Raw genomic sequence first — 18,521 nt, 5'->3', positions numbered from 1 at the left:
CTGACTCCCCCGTTATGACACCCAGCCCTGAGTCACAGCATAAATCTCCTTAACAGCCTTAAACAACTTCCAGTGTTAATAAAGCACAAATGACTGCCCACCACCCCACACAAGACGAGTATTTAAGCAGGCTTTTCTTTATTCCACCAATCCATAAGTGAAGACATATGTTTGGAGGCTGACCTCAGATGACCTTCAGCTCAATTTAAAGCCAGCTGTTTTAATAATCGATTAATTGCTTGGGTTCATTTTTCAAGCAATATTTGATGGTTCCAGGTTCCTAAATGAGAGAATTTGCTGCTTTTCCTTGTCTTAGATCAGAGTAAATTAAGTATTTTGGGGTTTTGGACTGCTGATCAGGCAAAAAACAAGACATTTGATGGAGTATAATTGGGTAGTTTCTGCTGCCAAACTCTGAATTGATTGAATAAATAACCCTCAGATTAATCATTAAGGAAAATAATGGCTAGTTGCAGCCCTGTTGTTGTGGATCTGGGAAATCATGATGGACGTTTTTCACTTTTTTCTCACATTTAAAGACTAAAGAGGATCATTTTAACCTCTAATTGTGTGGAGTCACTTTTCAGACAAAAATTCAGCTGTTTGCTGGCACCAGCTTCTTCAATGTGACTGTTTTATATTTCTTTTCCTGTTTTATATCACAGTAAACTGTGAAGGATGAAATTGTGATGACTGGATGAACTGAAAAGTAATCAGCAGCTTAAGCGATAATGAAAATAATGGCTCCTCGCAGCCCCTGTTGGGATCATATTCAGACTGAATTTCACATTCCTCATTATTCATTGTTTTCTCACTCTTGTTGATGCTTGTTGTGTTTCTCCCCGGAGAGCGTGGTTTGGTGAAGAGGCCAATGAGCCGTGACTCCACTTCATTTTTTCTCACAAAGCTGCACATTTCTGCTGTTTTCTCTCCTCACTCTGGTTCTGGCAGAGCTGCTGCAGCTGTGATTCTCCGGAGGGTCATTTTCATTGCTGTGTTTCAGCATTGTTAGCCGAGGACGGGCGGCGAGCCCGCGCTTCACTCGGCTGCGCTCCGTCGTCGTTTCTGCACATCCAGTGTCAGTGCTTTCTGCCTGTTGCATGGCTCTCGCGCAAGTTTGCGGGTTTCACTCAGGAAAGCTGGCAAGGAATTCTTGTTTTCTTGACTTCTCTCCACATTTAACGCTCCCGCCTCAGGTTGAGCAACTCAAGCTCCAGGCTTTGGGTCCCTGTTTTCCCAGCATCCTCCCTGGCTTTGTGTCCTCATTGTGCTTCCTTGCTGATATTAGTTGGGTGACACAGGATCAACATTCAGGTCCATGGCCTCATGGGAAGGGGTCGTAGGTTATGGAGGAGAGCCAGAGAGTGACGTCAGGGGCATTTTGCTGACTTCACAGCAGAGGAAACACCTGGGGGAAGCCCAGAAGGAGGTGACAGGATCCATCAGCTCTCCTGTTGATGTCAGCATGATGTATAACCAAGCTCCACATGCTAATATAAACCATGAGTCTGCGGTGTCTCCACGGCGGTTGTGTCATTTCTCTTGGATCAAATGTAAAACAGCAGAGTTGCAGTTGACATTTTCATGTTTGGACCAAACGCAGTTCAGACTGAAAGGGAGCTCGGCCTGATTCACGTGGAGGCTGCCTGTCGTTGAAGCGGCTGTTCCTGCGAGCACCATCTCTTCGGCTTTCAGACAGGAAAGAGCTGAATGCTTCACGCGTCTGGTATGCCTTTCTAGTGCAAGCCAAGCTGCGTGTTTAGCCCACAAAAATGCCGGGAAGACTCCCAGCTCAGCCCCACCACGGCCGGACACATCACGCCTGTGTGGGGATTTTCACTGAGGGAATTCAGCTATTTCACCAAAATGTCAGGGTGTTATGCCGTAGGATTGGCTGACTGTGAGCGGCGCTCTATTCTAGCCGCTTTTCACCCCGGCGGCCTGGTGAGCTGCCCAGAAAAAGGCTGCGAGAAGCACCGCGTCTGTAGGCTCTATTGTCTTCCTCCCTTCAATGGAACATTGTCCAGGCCGGTTCCCATAGCCTCCTCTGGATCCTCTGTGTGTGTGTGTGTGTGTGTGTGTGTGTGTGTGTGTGTGTGTGTGTTCCTTCTTACGTCCCGAATATCTTCATTGACATTTTTGTGTGTTGCCGTCATCCCGGACCACCCTGAGTTAATATAAACCTGCGCCGCCAGCCGAGACCTCTCATATCCTGACCTTTCTCTGGCCCGTCAGCCCTTCTCCCGTTTACCCCCGCTGATCAGCGGCGCCCCTCTCCCCACCCACCCTCACAATACTGTTATGACGTCGGATACATCCTCTTGCATCCTTTGTAATAACAAACACCCGATTTGAGACTGTCCACTCAGGTCCGTTTCCCTCTTCACGGTGCACAGGAAGCACCCGCAGACTCGTCCAGTTCAACATTGGAGCGCTGCAAACGCCGCTGAAGGGGTTAATCTGTGTCACATTTCCTCTACATGACCGTCTTTGTTGGCTCCGTGTTGGAGGTGCCATTTCCCCGTAGGCTGTGTTGGCCTAATTGTGCGACCCCCCCCCGACCGTATCTGATGGGGATGGAGGTGGCGCTGCATTATGTATGGCGACGACACCCAGCTGGTTCGTCAAAGAGCCTAATTCATCAGATATTAAAGACCTTCTTCCCGCCGTGTGCCAAATTTGACAATACAGGAAAAACTGGAAGTGAGATGATCTGCCCTTCATCCAAAGACCGACACGAGGGCTTTAAATCAATATTGTTTTATTAGCCTCGCTAGCAGCTAAGCTAAGCAAAGTCGATCCACCAATTTGGACCAGACTGAAATGTATCAATAACTATTAGACGCACATTTTGCACAGACATTCGTGGTCTCCAGCCGAGCTTCAGTGATTAGTCGACCAAAAGAAAATCATTTTTCACAGTTTTATGACATTTTATAGACTAAACGGTTCTAATAAAACTGATTGATGACTTGTGAAAGTAATCTGCAGATTAATAGTTAATGAAAACAGTCATCAGTTGCTGGCTTAGTCTCCAGACGATGAATTTTGCCGACTACGGTGATCCCGACTTTCCATCCAGCACTGCTGTGAAGTTGACGTTTGGGTTTTTTAGTGAAATGTCTCGACAGCTTTTGGATAAGTCACTAAGTTAACCCGTCATCCAGCTCCATCACCAGCTCAGAGTTTTAATTTGTCCAAAATTGGAGATGTTCAGCATGTTAGCATGGTGATATTAGCTTTTAGCTCACAGCACCGCTGTGTCAGATATGTCACATAGGATGGATGATTCCCGTGTTAACAACTTCACGACATCTAGACAGTTGTATGATTACAAAGTTGGCCTATGAGTATGAGAATACTTTACAATATGAGAACATATCCTCTAAAAATGGGCTTTAGTTACACTGGACAGCTGCTGATGTGAAGCGTCCATATTTGTTTGGTTTTCAGGCTCTTCCATATTTTGAGGCACTAAGTCAGATATATCTGAGCATTTAGAAAAATTTGAGTTAATTTATTTGTAGTAATTTAAAACCACATTTCAATTAGTTATATTTTCAAATTGAATATTAAGTCAGCATCTTTTGTTCTTAGATCAAGGCCGACATCACATCTTAATGCTCATTTAAAGCATATTATAATGTGTTCCTCACATCTAAGAAGCTTTAACCTGCAAGGACTTGCACTCAATAAACTACTGAGATTATTCATTATTCATATCAATCAATTAATGTAAATTAATCCTTGTTGTTTATTGAGTAATTGAATGGTCCGCTCAGTCTGTTAGAGCTCTTCACATGTTAGAATCAGCCCACCGTTGCTCAAGACGAGCAAAGAGCCGCTGTGGTATGTTTGAAAAAACAATAATTTGAATGTGATGCTTGGTCAGGTCTAGTTTCAGACTGTTGCATCACACCAGCGGCGGTTTTTCCTCACTGGTGTTTTATCCATTACAGACTTTAGTGAAAGCAGGATTGTTGTTTCTTCCTGTTGCTCATATCTAAGGGGGACTTGTTGTTTATGGGCTTTCCAGAATGACCTCACCGCTGACCCACAGCGGCTCAAGGTCACGCAGGACCTGCCGGCCACGTTCCCATTCGTTGTCTCTTTTTTCAGCCGCATTCCAGCTCAGCTTCCAAGAACCGCGCTGTCAGCAGGAAGTTCAACACAAGGTTCACTGTAAATACTGTCCACCGAAATCGACCCAATCCACCTCATCCTCTCTGAGTTTATTGCATTACACACAGTAGATTTAGCGCTTTGTCTGGACTGAGTGTCATCCGTCGCTGCTAACTGATCTCAGTAATCTCCTGCGCTGTGGTTGCAGTGTTCAGCACAGACTGGGGATGTATTAGCAGCTAATAGAGTCCCAACCACAAAGCTCCAGAGGCTTTTTTCGAGGCATAAATGGTGTGTGGAAAACTGCTAAACGAACAAACCGCATTAAATCTATCCTTCAAGACAGAATTGAATTCACAGTTTTAGGAAATAGCATCTTCTGTCTGCTGTCTGATGCCAGATTGTTCTGACGTGTTAACAGAGTTCGTATTGGTTACAGAGTCGGTGGTGGAAGTTGGAAAATGTGTACATGCTCTCTGTGGAATAACTCAATTTGCTCCCAATGAAGCTTTAGCACTTCGTAGAGGTGTGTTTGAATAGAACGTCAGGAAATAGTGAAAATAGTCCATCACAGCCAGGGAGGCGTCATCAAATGTCTCGCTTTGTCCAGGATGTAAGACAGAGGAAATCAGCAAATCCTCAGAATTTAGAGGCTGAAACCAGAACAAAATGGGCATTTTCTTAATAAAGATGAGCAGAATGATTGCTTTGTGATGTTTTGTTGATATCCCAATAATCAATTTAGCATTATTTTTGAAAATCCAACTTATTCAGCCAAGGATGGACGCGTCGATTCAACTTTTTTAAAATCTGTAGAAATGCAAAAACGTCTGATACATTCACACATAAAAAATCATTATGTAACCAAGCAGATGCACTGAGCTGCTTTTTGTCGTTCCAGTGCATTATTATACATTTTCACCAACAAAGTGATGCTAGAGTCTGCAGCCAGAACGCTGCAGGTTTTAGCACTGAAGCAGGAGGACATTGTGCATTAGCTGGGGACTTTTTTCAGCTGCGGATTAATGCACATTTGGTGCGTATTTACAGCAGCAGGACGGTCAGATGATTGGCTGTGAGAAAAATACAGAATATAGCTTTTTCTTTCAAATGTTGCATTAAATTAAAATGTTTTCACCTCATTTAATCAAGCAGTGCAGTTTGCAGGACAGTCGCAGCCGAAGATGCTCTGAAAGGACGTCAATAGTCTTTTGTGTGACAATGTTTTTCTCAGAATAAAGAAGACGTGAAGTTGCTTTTAGACACTTTGAGTTTGTCCTCAGCACTGAAATCCATCCAGCCGTCTGACTGCAGAATGAAAGGCGATATTGTGCAGAAGACGTCTGTTCCACAGCTGACCCACAGTTAAAGCTTTGAAATATTAGTGGAAAGGCTGACACAGGAAAGAAAAGCCTGACAGACCCACCTCTGATGCGGCATTACGGGCATTTGGCTTCAGGCTCGCGGACTTTCAGCCTTCTGCCTTCTCGTCATATTTCTGACGCGAGCAGAAATCGTTCTGCTTCAAAACTAAGCTAATAACTCTCAGCTTTACTTACATTCCCTTAAATCAATCTGTCCGCTAGAAGCTAAAATTAGATAATCCAGATGTTTTGCCGTTTGTCTGCTGCACAAATCCCCGAGCCAGACGCGTTATAAATGGAAACAAAGGCATTTTGGTTATTTTAGGAATTAAAAGAAATCTCAGCGGGTGACTTTAATGAGAAGAAAGCAGCAGTGTTTGTCACACTGGCATATTTTGCACTTGAAATGGCCTTTTATCATCGAGCGATATCTTTAAACTCATGATAGGATGTTTGCTTCGTTCCAAATCTTGTGGATCTCTTGGTCTTGCGGTAGATGGATCCGTCTGCGTGCCGTCTTGGTGGGTCTGAATTTGAAGCGGCTGGATTTCAGAAAGAGCGGGAAAGGCCGCTTCAGCTGTTGTTGGTCGGTGAAGCAAGCAGGAGGAGATGGTTTTTATCTTTTGGCAGGCCAGCCTGCTCCTCGCCTGCGTGCACCTCTGTGCTGCCCGAGCCTGGAGGCCGATCAGACGGGGCCTGAGGACAGCTGCTCGCTCCCCAGGGGCCGGGTCACTCTCACGGGGTCGCCGCAGGGTCAGCCAGTATCTACTGTATGCATGCACGAGTGAGCGTGGTGTGAAAGAGCTGCTGGTACGTTAGCTTTTGGCGAGGAGTGAGGTGCAGTGGTTTGTGAGCGATTACATCATCTGAGCAGAGGCTGTTGGTTGGTCAGACTCAAATATCTCAACAATGAGAAAATGGACTGACTTGAAATTTTGTGCCGACATCCATGATGCCAAGAGTATGAAGCCGACTGACTTCCCCGACTTCTTATCTAATTTTTTTTTGTCCTTTACTGCAAATAACTGCAAAATTCCCGTCAGCCTCAGCTGGACTTTTGTGTGTTGCTGATTAGCAAATGTTAGCGCTCTAAAATGCTAAACTAAGATGGTGAAAATGCTAATCATTACCCCCTGCTTAACATCTGTATGATAGTATTGTCAATGTGAGCACGTTAGCATGCTGAAATTAGCATATAGCTCAAAATACCACTGTGTCTTAAAAACAGAGAGCGCCTGGCTAGCTGTGTCCCCCTGCTTCTAGTCTTTATGCTAAGCTAAGCTAGCCTCTTGTCATATTTAATGGACAGATCGTCTAAATTTTTGGAAAGAACAAATCCACGTCTTTCCCAAAATGTCAAACTATCCTAACAACTATCCAGCTACTAGCCTCACAGAGCTGCTTGCAGGTCTGTTAGCCTTGTTCTGTTTTGTGTCATTAACACTTAATTAAACTAGTTCAACATTTTGGAAAAAACACTGTCTTGCTGAAAGTTAGATGAGAAGATTGGTATCACTCTCTGATATCAGTCCTTAAGCTAAGCTAAGCTAACCGGCTGCTGGCTGTTGTGAAAGAGCTATCAATCCACTCATTTTACTCTATGCAAGAAAGCTCACAAGTGTCCAAAATGTCGATTCCCGTGTTCGAATGCAAACCTGAATCCGACTTTTTCCTGCCGTCAGCGAACAGCCCTGGCAGCAGTTTGTGCAGGAATAAGCTTGGCTGCAGAGGTCTCGTTTGATTTGCTTCTGCTGAAGAATGTCTCTCTGTTCTCGTTGTGTGCACATTTAGAAGATGGGCTTCGTCTGCTCAGATTAAGCGGGAATGTTATCCCCGGCTCAGGGACTGCCTGCCTGGCTGCTTTACTGCCTGTGAACCATTGGTGGTTGGACAGTGCCAGAACTAATGTCTCTCGCCAAGGGAGGGCCTGAAAATATGCACACATGTTGTTCAAGGTCCAGCAAGACGCTCACAGCCTGATACAGGGGGAGGATTCGCAACAGCAGAGCGAGTCTTTGACTGTATTTGAAAGCTTTTCTTTCTGGACAGATGTGTTGCTTTTCCAGCTTTATTCTCATGCTAGCAGTGTTTTCTTAAAGGGGCATTTTACACATGAAGGTCAGTTTCTCCATCACCAGACGTACCGCTCTGCTTGTGAAACAGCTGTATAATGTCCTCCGAGGCTTTGCAGAGAGCTTCCTAAAGTCAGACAAAATGACCCTGATGACGTCATAGTGATGTCATCAGGGTTATCTCGACTTCAAGGGAAAGCCGGTGTCACAAACTGGAGGCATGGAGATGTGGACGTTTGAAAAATCCTGTTAAGCTGCATTATGGGAACTGTAGGATCTGGTGATTTTGGGTCAAACCAGGTACTGAAGGTCTGGATATCTCTGCCTCAGCTGCATCAGTTTGACCCTTTAAATCTGTTTGTTGTAACTCCCTCAACTTCATATGAATCCAGTGCTAAATTCCTAGAGTACGCCTTTTAAAGTTGTGTAGTAGTTTTGGAAATCAAACACTTTTATAATAATAGATGGATGATCTACAGTCAAGACACAGCTACCATGATTCACAAAGGGGTTCACATCCCCTTTAAATAAATAATAAAAAGGTTGAGCATTTGTAATTTCTGGCATGTATATATAAAGATATTTAACACTGGCATTAATCACTCAGTCCTTTTGGTGTTAGTGTTGGCCTTCAAAAACTCATTTAGTTTAAACACTTGAAATATGTATTTCAAGTACTGCTTCTGTTTGTGGCTTTGCTGGATAAAACAAACACCAAATGTGTTTCTGACTTAGTTTTTTTTAGTGTTTTTGGCTGATTTCAGGCCCTCTGGCTGCTCGTTCCCTCGGGATTTATGTGCTGCGGTCTGCGGCACGAAGAGAAGCACCGCACAGCCAACCCGTGAGCATGTGGGAGGAAGAGTTGGCAGGGGTGTGGCAGGGGCCGAGGAGGAGGAGGAGGAGGAGGAGGAGGAGGAAGGGGAGGAGGTGTCAGGGAGCAGACAGGCAAAAGTTCACCCGCAGCAGGAAGACTGGTCATCTAAGGTGGAGCGCTCAGCCTGCCGCCAGACTAGATATCTCCTTCAGTCAGAAAAAACACGAGGAGTGTTGATTTTGGAGAGGCAGTGTGCAGTCAGGAGAGACGGATTTGACTCAAGTTCCCCCTTTTCCTGCTTCCCTTTACCTCCTCTCCCCCTGCTCTTTCAATCTGCTTTTCTGGATGAGATGCTCTCATGGCAGCATGCTGCAGACTGACACCTTGATATGATCCTTGTTCCGGAGCAGGTTAGCCATGTAGCACGGGTTAGCGCGGTGATCTACCCTGATTTAAAGTGACACAAGAAATCCTGAAGTAATCCCAAAGATATGTGACTGTCTAAAGTTGCTTTTAGTACTTTGCAGTTCAACCATCATCTTTGAGTTTGCAGCTTTGTTGTTCACTGCACTGACACATGGTAACAGAGACCTTAACAGGATAAAATCACCAAAATCAGATTATATTACAGCTGAATTCTGCAGCTCTGAATCAGTGAAATGCACCAGCGACTAAAATGCTTGAAAATTATTACTGCAAAAATGAAGCATGCTCCGTATCTATTTTGGGACACCTCATCTAATCTGATTTGCATTTCAAAGGCTCCCCATCGCATGCGAAAACAAAACTGTGCAGAATTAGTTTAACCGAGTTAATTTTAAGTGCATTATTCTGTTTTATGCCTTTGCGGTTGACAGCAGATCCAGTGCGTCTGAGTCTCATATGAGTGCAGTCATGCCGGGTGTTTTTATGGCTTTTCGTGCTGTCCTCCTCGTGGCCTTCGTGAGGCTCCGTCGTTGTCTGTGATTTACGAGACCTCTCATTGTTGTGAGCGAGGGTACGCTCATGCCCTTCTGCTAAAATAGACCCAGCGCGTCGTTTGAGGGCTTTCCTACGTGGACGAGCGCGGTCAGGTGGCAGTCAGGCCAGCCGCTGTCGATTCAGTCGCTGCTTCAGTAACGGCCCTCGGGACAGCGTGGGGTTTGGCTCTCGTCCTGACAGATTTAGACGGCACAGCATCGGGCACGCGCTCCTTTATTCAGAGAGCGAGTGAAGTAAAGCAGATTTTATTTTTGTCTGCTTTAATGGTGAAAGGATTCTGCTTTTTCAGCCCTCCAAATTAGATTTTTGGCTTCTGTTTTTGCAGTTTAAGTCATGACTGCTTCGTGTAACGCACAATTATTGCTCTTGATGACAAAAGCAGCGTCTCTGTTCTCTCCTGCGTGTGAGAAAAAGCCTCAACGAAGGATGATCGTCATTTCTCACGAACCTATCGATAATTTTTCTGATTTCTTGATTAATCATTTACAGAGAAGGAACTTGTAGTCATTTAATCAATAAAATTAATCTGCAAAAATGAAAAAAATCACTGGTTTCAGCTTCTCAGTTGTGAATATTTCTGACAGCGTTATGATTTTCTGGCCAAACAATTGACCGTTAATAGAATTGTTAGTTTTACAAATTATGAAAACCATCATTATTAGCAGCTCTTGACATTATTAATGTTTTTCCTGGTGACAAAAGCACTAGTCCTGCTCCTTCTGCTCGTGAAATACGATGAATGATTATTGTCTCCAATTCTTTTTTTTGCAATTACCAACCAGCTTCTTAACTGAGAACCTCGATCGTTAAATAAATGACTTGAAGTGATTAATCGCTCATCAGCGTCTTCTGCAGACTGATGTATTGATCGAACGCTCATGTGAAACCATGTGACCCCGAAGCTTCGGCGCTTCCGTCCTCCCCTGAACTCAACACCAGACGGCGTCTTTACAGACTCGGCAGAGGTCAGACGCGCAAGGCCCCTGTGAGGAAATAGTTTGGTGGGAGTGTTGGTGGTCTCTTGTATTGAGTCTGCTGAATGAGTGGGTGGGCTGGGAGGGCCGTCTGTCTGCCAGGGTGGATGAGTGTTGCCGGAGAAACGGGGCTTGGTGAATGGCTGCCACTCAGCTGTTTGGCTGTACACAAGTATTTGGCACAGTAGGCAATCAGAGAGGGGGGATGGTGAGCACTACCCTCCACTTGTAGAAGAGCAACCGGGCCTTGATATGAATACTGGCATAACTGATGCGAGCGCCTGTCCGGAGATATACATGTTAACCCCGTGATGGATCCCACACATCCAGTAGATGCAAGTAAATCTTAATGCTCGAGCCTCCAGCGTGTTGTAAGCGAAGCATAAATGAGTAGCTGCAGCAGACATGTCGCTTCTGAGAAGCCATTAGTGCAGAAGTGTGTTGTTGAAGAGGGTTTGAGGTTAATGCAGCGACGGCGGTGGCGCGCCCGATATAGTCTGGTACGGAAATGTGGAGTGTTTACAGTGCGGCCGAGCTTTCTCAGAACAGAAAGCAGGCCTGTTTAAGTATGAGGAGCACATCTAAGCTTTCAAGCGGGAATGAAAGCCCGGGCTTATGAAACAATAGTCAGGGCTTTGAACACATGTTGGAGAGGGTATTACTGGAGACATCTGAACTCCCTCTGCACCTTAAATGCATTAGGATTGGGTTACGACAGATTATGGAGCATTGTGATTCCTAAATTATTAGGATGGTGATGTAAATGTGACGCCAGCTGGTTTTTTTTGGAGGTCGTAAGATTGAGGTTGAGGATGGCGAAATGGGTGCTGCTCTGAAAATGAGCTGTGCAGGATTGTTTTTGAGTGCTTGGCATTGCAGAGCCAGTGGTGCCTCTTTGACCCCGCATTATTTCATGTCGAGGTTTGGAGAAGCAGGAGGCAGGGAGGAGAGATGGGCAGGGTGGGGGTCTGCAGGAGCCACCCAGCTAAGAATAACCCGAGCCTCTGTTCAGTGTAGCTGAAGGGAATACGCTCAGGGATCCCACCCCCCTCTGATCCGCCATTCATCCCTGCAGTCCAGCCTCAATCAGGACACCAAAGCAATCAATATTATAACATAATGCTGCCATTTCTCTAGACAGGAAGTGGCTTTGTCACAATGGGGCCCTCAGACAGACAGGGCGGCCCGTCTCCGACCCCTCGGTCCCGCCTCCTCCTCGCCACCTCCCGTCCCCTCTCTCGCCTCCACGCACTTCCCGCACTCATCAAACCTTGTGTGGTAGGTTTTGAATTAAGATTCAAAGATGAGATGAGAGAGGTTAAAGATACTGAGGAGTGAGAAAAGAGCGAACAGCAGATTGATATCGAACAGCCTGCTGATTGCTGAGGATCACTTAAAGCTAGCATAGCTGTTCTCATTTGTACCCGAGCTCCTTGATGCCGCTGCATCACTCTCTGGCTAATTCTCCTCAGTGGGCCGGCGTCTGTAGGTTCAGTCAGTCTGCCCCAGCTGGCGGTTTGTTTGGGGGGCTCACACCTGCATTTTAGGGGTCACTACCTGGACCCGGTGTTTGCTCTCTCCCCACAACCCCACCTGCTCGTTCTCCTTCCAGGCCACCAGGCCGCTCTGCTGCGACTCGCCCTCTGAAACACAACCCTCTGGGGCATCTGTGCCCAGCTGCATCCTGCTCACACGCAGCAGATTACTGTACCAATCTGAAGTACTTATATTGTACTTGACTATTTCCATTTCAATCATTGCAATACATATGATGAGCTTTGGAAAATATGATGCGTGTAGAATTGTGTCTACACATTCATGCATCAGTAATGATGTTTATACAGGGGCCATCATTCTGTATTATAGATACTTTTACTTTTGATCATTTAAGGTCTTTTTTGTGAATACTTTTTTACACTACTGTTTCCTGCATTAATGAAAATTATAGTTCACACACCACAACAAATACCAGCATGGACAAAATGTTATTTTGCCTTCCAGCATCTAAAAGGCATCATGTGAAGCTCTTTAAGACGTGTGGCGGCTCCTGAATTAAGTAGAAACAGAGGTGTTCTGCCGCTCTGGGCCAATAAACAGCACCTCAGCCAGTCCCCCGGACGCCCCGTCAGCACGCCACCAGCCAGAAACCACCGGAGCTGCTGCTTACTCAGCACAGTCTCAGCATTTATTGTGTTTTTGCACATAAATGATCCCTAACTAACCCTGCACACTGACAGGTGCACGCAACTTCAGTCCACCTTTACGAGTTATAAACGAGTCAATCAGTGACTGCATGTGCGTTAAATCGTCTCCTGACGAGGTTCTGATGGTGCAGTGATGATCATCTCTTGTCACAGTGGCCATGTTGCGAGTCAAGTTATTGTCTACTTCGCTCCCTGTGGTGTGAGTAAGGGTCAACTCACAAGCACATCGGGGACCTCTGCGGCCCACTTAGGAGATGGTTGCCGTGGCTACAGGCCCGGGGCATCATGTGCATCCATTATGGGAGGCATGTGCAGTGAGATGGGGAAGTGGGGGGGTTACAGCCTGGAGGGAGTTTAGCGGGAGCAGCTGTCCCACGAGATCGAGTCCGCACATCTGGCACAGCTAGCTGGGCCGTCGCTGTGTGGAGCCTGGCTGGTTCAGTGTGGAGGAGAAGAGCGGCCGAAACCCAGCGACATTCCCACTGCTGAACTTCAGCTTTCAACCGTGTCGTCATTGACTGAATTTGGCTTTTTTATTGCCACATAATTAAATGCATTCCTTTCAGTGTGGGTGTAGCTGAGACGGCCCGAATGAAGCCTGCTTGCTCAAACCTAGCTGCTAGCTGTCACTCAAACAGCCATGCCCTTAATTATGCATAACTTTAAGCCTTAATGCAATTTAAATGAGTGAGTTATATAAAAATTCAGCCCTCACTCAGTTGTCATGAACAGGGAAATTCCCTATAGAGACCAAAACTGCTTTTTGTACCAGGCTGTTAATTTCTTCTGTAAAGTTAGACCTTTTAATATGGGGGTCTATGGGGATTGATTTGATTTTGGAGCCAGCCTCAAGTGGCCATTCAAGGAACTGCAGTTTTGGCACCACCCTGTTGGCTTTTTTCAGTCCCTACAAACTATAAAGATCCTGCTGTTTCTGAAAACTGATCCAGACACACAAACACACATCCAAGACATGTTGGTGACAAAACTGTTGCCTCTTTATTAGTAAATCTTGCAAGAAAAGGATGAAATCAGACTAAAAATCTGTGGCATGGAATAATGAGAGACCCTCCCTTCAGCAAAAAAGAAAGAAGATGCAAACGCCCCCTTTTTGTGACCCCTGCTCCTCTGCTAATAATTTTCTTACAGTCCCTTGAAAGCTCTGTATGAATTCTTTCAAGTTTTAATGGTTAAAACCATAAAAAGACACCAGTTTGATCCATCTAAGAAAGATTGTTTATGTAAATATACACAATTGTGAATATTAAGTATAATTTAATTGCTAGTTCTACAGTAGATGTTATGGAGGAAGCTTTATCAGGTCAAAAGTGGTGCAGATAACACTGTGGTTGATCTTTAGAAAACATTTAGCAACTTCTGAAAGCTTTTTGCTAATTTAACATTTGAAAATGAAATATCAAAATACCGTCTTCAGATCAGTGTAGCTGTTGCTGAAAGGCGTGAGGAGGAATGAGCCTCCTGAAAAGCGAGAGCCTGCTAAGCTCTGCATTATCACATGAAAAGGGCAGTTTCAGAAATGACATCAGCAATGAAAACAGCTTTGCTCACAGCGAGATTATCCCCGGGTGTGGTGGGCTGGAGGCCGTGCAGCCCGAGATCAGCTGAGGTTATAATAACACACGTCCACATGTGGAATAATATGGCATTGATTATTTTGGTAATGTATGTTTCCATTCTGCACGAGTCGGAGCGTTTGACAGATATTTCCCCTGTGGGGTACTTTCTCCTCATAAAAAGAGATGGTGAGAGTAAAAAGCTGTGGGGGTGGAGAGGAGGATGAGAGCGCGCGCCGTCCTTCGTCCCCTGAGCCCGCTGCAGCCCGGCCAGGCAGGCTGATGCACCCAAGGCCAGAGAGAAGACGAGGCAGAGATGCAAGTTTTATATCCTGCCAGCTGTGGCCGATATATGCCACAGACGCTCTCAGAGAACGCAAGACGGGAGCTTCTTCTGAAGTGCATCTGTCAACGAAAGCTATGATGAAAAATAGTCACAGATGACCTATTTTTCTAATGAAATCTAAATAAAACAACCAGTAAAAACGAGGACTGGACCATCAAATTCAGCAGGATTCATCCTCTGGGGACTATGAAAGTATGTAGAAAATGTATTATTATATTATATTTATATGCTAATGAAACCTTGTGGTCCCACTGAGCAGCAGGAAGCAGATAATATCAAGATGAGCAGCAGATAGAAATGAACTCGTACCAAGGTGGTACATAATAAACTTTTATCGAAATAAAGGCATGAATCAGTTTTTCAGCATCTTCTTGGTTTAGAAATTGTCGTACTTTAGCTGTTTCTGAGGTGGAAAAATGTTTTCATCACCTTGTTGATGTGGGAGCTCAGATCTGAATCTAGGATAACACCCAGACTGTAACCTCAGATTTAATGCAGGGAGTTCATTTCCCACATTATTAAACAGCATTTCTCTTTCTGCTTCAGGGCTGAGTTGTACAATCTCAGTTTTGTCCTCATTTAACTTCAGGGAGTTATTGCTAATCCATTGATTTATTGCCAAAAGACAGTCAGTAATGGAGTCTGTAGCTGCAGCCTCATTGGTTCAGCACTGATGTACAGTTGTGTGTCATCTGTGTAACGATGGAAACGCACATTGTGCTGTCTGATGATGTAGCTAAGTGCAGTGTGTACACTGAGAGCAGTGATGGACCGAAGCAGCTCCCTGCAACCCCAAAACAGATGTCGTGTTCCTCAGACACATGATCTCCAAGACTGAAGTCGAACTTTCTCCCTTTGATGTGTGTTTGAGAGACCAACCGACTGTTCGAGACCATTGAAATATAAATCCTTCATGATACACACACTGCTTTTTTCATCAGTGTGCAGAAGCAGCTGTGAGCCTCTGGGTGTAAATCACGCCTCTTGCATGGTGCGGTTGGGTGTGGTCATGGTGGTGGTGGTGTTGACAGCAGGAAGGTGGATTGGGGTTTGGGATGAACCAGACAGACGCGTCGGCCTCGCTGTGCAGAGACCTTGTCTGTCGCTTTGTTTTGACAGAGCAGAACTGCTCCCAGGACAGCGTTTCGCTCACTTAAAGCACGCCCAAACCCTCGCCTGCTGCTGCTCGAACATGTCTGCGTTTGGCTCGGCCAAACTCCGTCTGTCACTCGCAGATTTATGGGGAGTCCTCGAGCTTTCGGAGAGCGTGGGAAATCACTCGCGGATTGTACAGCGGCTGTTTTCCAACCAGATAAATGACCTTAATGGAAATTCTATCAGTCATTACCACACGTGCACTCACAGCTTCTCTCACTTTTGTTTTTCAGGGCAAATATTGATGAGGTGGAGACAGAGGTTGTGGAGATCGAGGCAAAACTAGACAAGGTAAGACATTTGATATCATCTTTAACTGTCAGTCCTGTTTTGCTTATATTCAGAGGCGGTAAATTAATAGACACTGATCTCTGTGGGATGAAACGTTCAGGAATGTTGCTCTTCTTGCTTCGCCCTAATCACTGATATTAACGCCGATGTTTGCATCACCTCTCCAAGGCCACATGGTGCATGTGGAGCATGGCTTATAATCAAACTGTTATATCAGCAGGCCTATTTAAGAGCATCTGGAAACTCTGCTTTCTTTAGTTTTCAACTGATTTTATACCTTTTATTTTGTAGGTTTTCCCCTTTTCTTCTTCCTGTAAAGCACTTCTTTTTTGAAAAGTGCTGTAAAAATAAACTAAAAGCCTGTATCAGGGTGACCTGACACTCATTCAAGTCAACATTTAACGCCGTCTTCATATCTTTTTGGCAAACACAGCACAACAGCTTTGCCATTAATGTTCAGCTGTGCCAACTCACGCTGCTGCTGCATGATTGTTTTCTTGCTCTGCTGGCCGAGATCAGGCCAAGTGGCATCTGCTTTTCTGTCTGCTGGATTTAAATCAAATGGAAACCGTGCCCATCAGGTACGGCTCTGTGCCAGTCTGCTTTAAAGTGCACCTGAAGGCAACACGCTGTGACATCACAGATGAAAGCCATACAGCTATGTTTCCATCAACCTGTTTTAAAGCACATTTGTAAGAATCACCATCGGAAAAGGTTAATGGAAATGTATATATAAATTTTGATGCCGACAATTTTATATTTTTACTTTTCATTAAGTATTTCATGCGGTCCTATTACTGTTTTTACTGGATCTCAATACTTCTCTCACCACTGCGGCATATCTTGTTGCAGTAGACATCAGTCACTGCGTGGCCGTTACACTCAGCTGCTCGCTTCCAGCATTATAATACTCTGCAGTGCCTAATCCCACAGTGCTAATGTTGCTAGCCTCCGCTGCTGGCACCCTGCGTAATGGACAGCGTAATGTTGCTCAGTCCTGTTGAACAGTTCAGCTGAGATTCAGTGAAACGTGACGTGGCACTGAAAACATTAAACTGCATCACACAGGCTTTCAAAGCATCCAGTTGCCTTGTAATGAGGCAGCCAGATGCTTTCCCTGCAGTCCTCACCGGTCCATCTGCTCCTCTTGACGTTGAATGGTGGTATGTGTCCACGGGAGCCAGGATTAGTCAGTTCTTCTTTTACTGCCATGAGGGTGGGAAACCCCCACTAAAGTTCATCCTCGTGGCTGTAAATTGGAATATTTAATACTTTCATGGTGGTGTCTTTGCCCTTTTATATCCATCAGAAAACTGAAAAGAGACACTTCCTCATTAGCGTCTGAATTTGATAAAATCTGCAGTTCTGGAATCAGTTGATACTTTCTCTGTTCTGTGCATGAGTGACTCTAATCTAATACAGTTGCAGAGTTTAAAATTAGATCATGAAAAGGGGGAAATCAAAAAAAACTATTCAGTGATCCACGTTTCAGCTGATTTTCTCGTCTTGATCGCCAACGCTCTATTAGCTAAAAATAATTTCCTCTCCAGCTCACTCAAGGGCAGCTGCAGGGGACGGCAGCAGAGGAGGACAAGCCTGATCCAGCCCAAATATCCATTTTTAGAGTCATTTCTATATTTGATAGTTGTTTTTTTAGCCATTCTTCGTGAAGTGGCTCTTTGACAATGTGTCAGTTCGCTGCTTTGGTCCAGAAATATCTCAACAACTGCTGGATGTTTTGGATGTGACCCACTGATTTTTCCTCGATTTCCTACACGACATATTTGTTTTTTAGTGACGTGTTATGACAGCTTTCAGACAGGATGAAGTGCAATAACTTAAGCGATTCCATGAATTTTCATCTAGCGCCATCATGAGATGAAACTTTCAGTTTGTACAATGTTTCGCTCGTGACCAAATATATTTTGCTGCTAATTAAATGCAAAAACCAGATTTTTTTTTTAACATGCTAACCGTTACACGTGCTAACTATCATTAGCATTGTCATTAGCAATAGTGTTGTCATTGTGAGCACATTTACATAAATCCGTTAGCATTTACTGTAGCTCAAAGCTTCTTGCTAGTGTGGTTGTAGACTCTTTTTTTACTTTTACATTGGCTTTTACTTTCTAAAGAGCTGTTGTTTAATGGACACACATAAAAGGCATTATAGTGAGTCTTCTGGAGCAAGGAGAGACAATCACACCTCTGCTTTTTTGTTTTCCCGCCTTTTATCTGTATTAACGGGGGAACTTCCATTTCAGCACCTAGCATTACCCTGAACCCTACAGAACTCCTTCTGGGTGTTCAGGCAATAGTTTGACATTTTGGAAACACTTATTGAATTTCTTGATGACATTTAGAAGGATTGACACCATTCTCATGTCTCTACACGCAATGTAAAGCTAGAGCCAGGAGATGGTTAGCATAGCCTACCATGAAGTGCAGTAACAGGGGCAAGCAAGCTAGCTCCCTCCTCATAATACCACAACTTACATTTTTGTTTGTGTATGAATTGAACAAACAAGGTGTAACGTGTTCACTAATGAGCTTTAGAGTTGCCTGTTGGTGCATTTTTTTTTTTTTTTGCATTTTTTGGCAGTCAGGCTAGCTGTTTCCATTTA

General features: G+C 44.7%; 1 protein-coding gene across 1 annotated transcript in view; it reads left to right on the top strand.

The window, feature by feature from the left end:
• acap3a (ArfGAP with coiled-coil, ankyrin repeat and PH domains 3a) overlaps window positions 1-18,521 on the top strand; it is a 59,036-nt gene that overhangs the window by 10,285 nt on the left and 30,230 nt on the right. The window contains exon 2 of the mRNA XM_070968130.1: window positions 15,840-15,897. Coding sequence (XP_070824231.1) covers window positions 15,840-15,897 — 58 coding nt within the window. The remainder of the gene's footprint in view (window positions 1-15,839; window positions 15,898-18,521) is intronic.

Source organism: Chaetodon trifascialis, chromosome 8 (genome assembly GCF_039877785.1).
Source record: "Chaetodon trifascialis isolate fChaTrf1 chromosome 8, fChaTrf1.hap1, whole genome shotgun sequence".
Taxonomy (NCBI): Eukaryota; Metazoa; Chordata; class Actinopteri; order Chaetodontiformes; family Chaetodontidae; genus Chaetodon; species Chaetodon trifascialis.
This window is presented reverse-complemented; position numbering and strand designations above follow the sequence as displayed.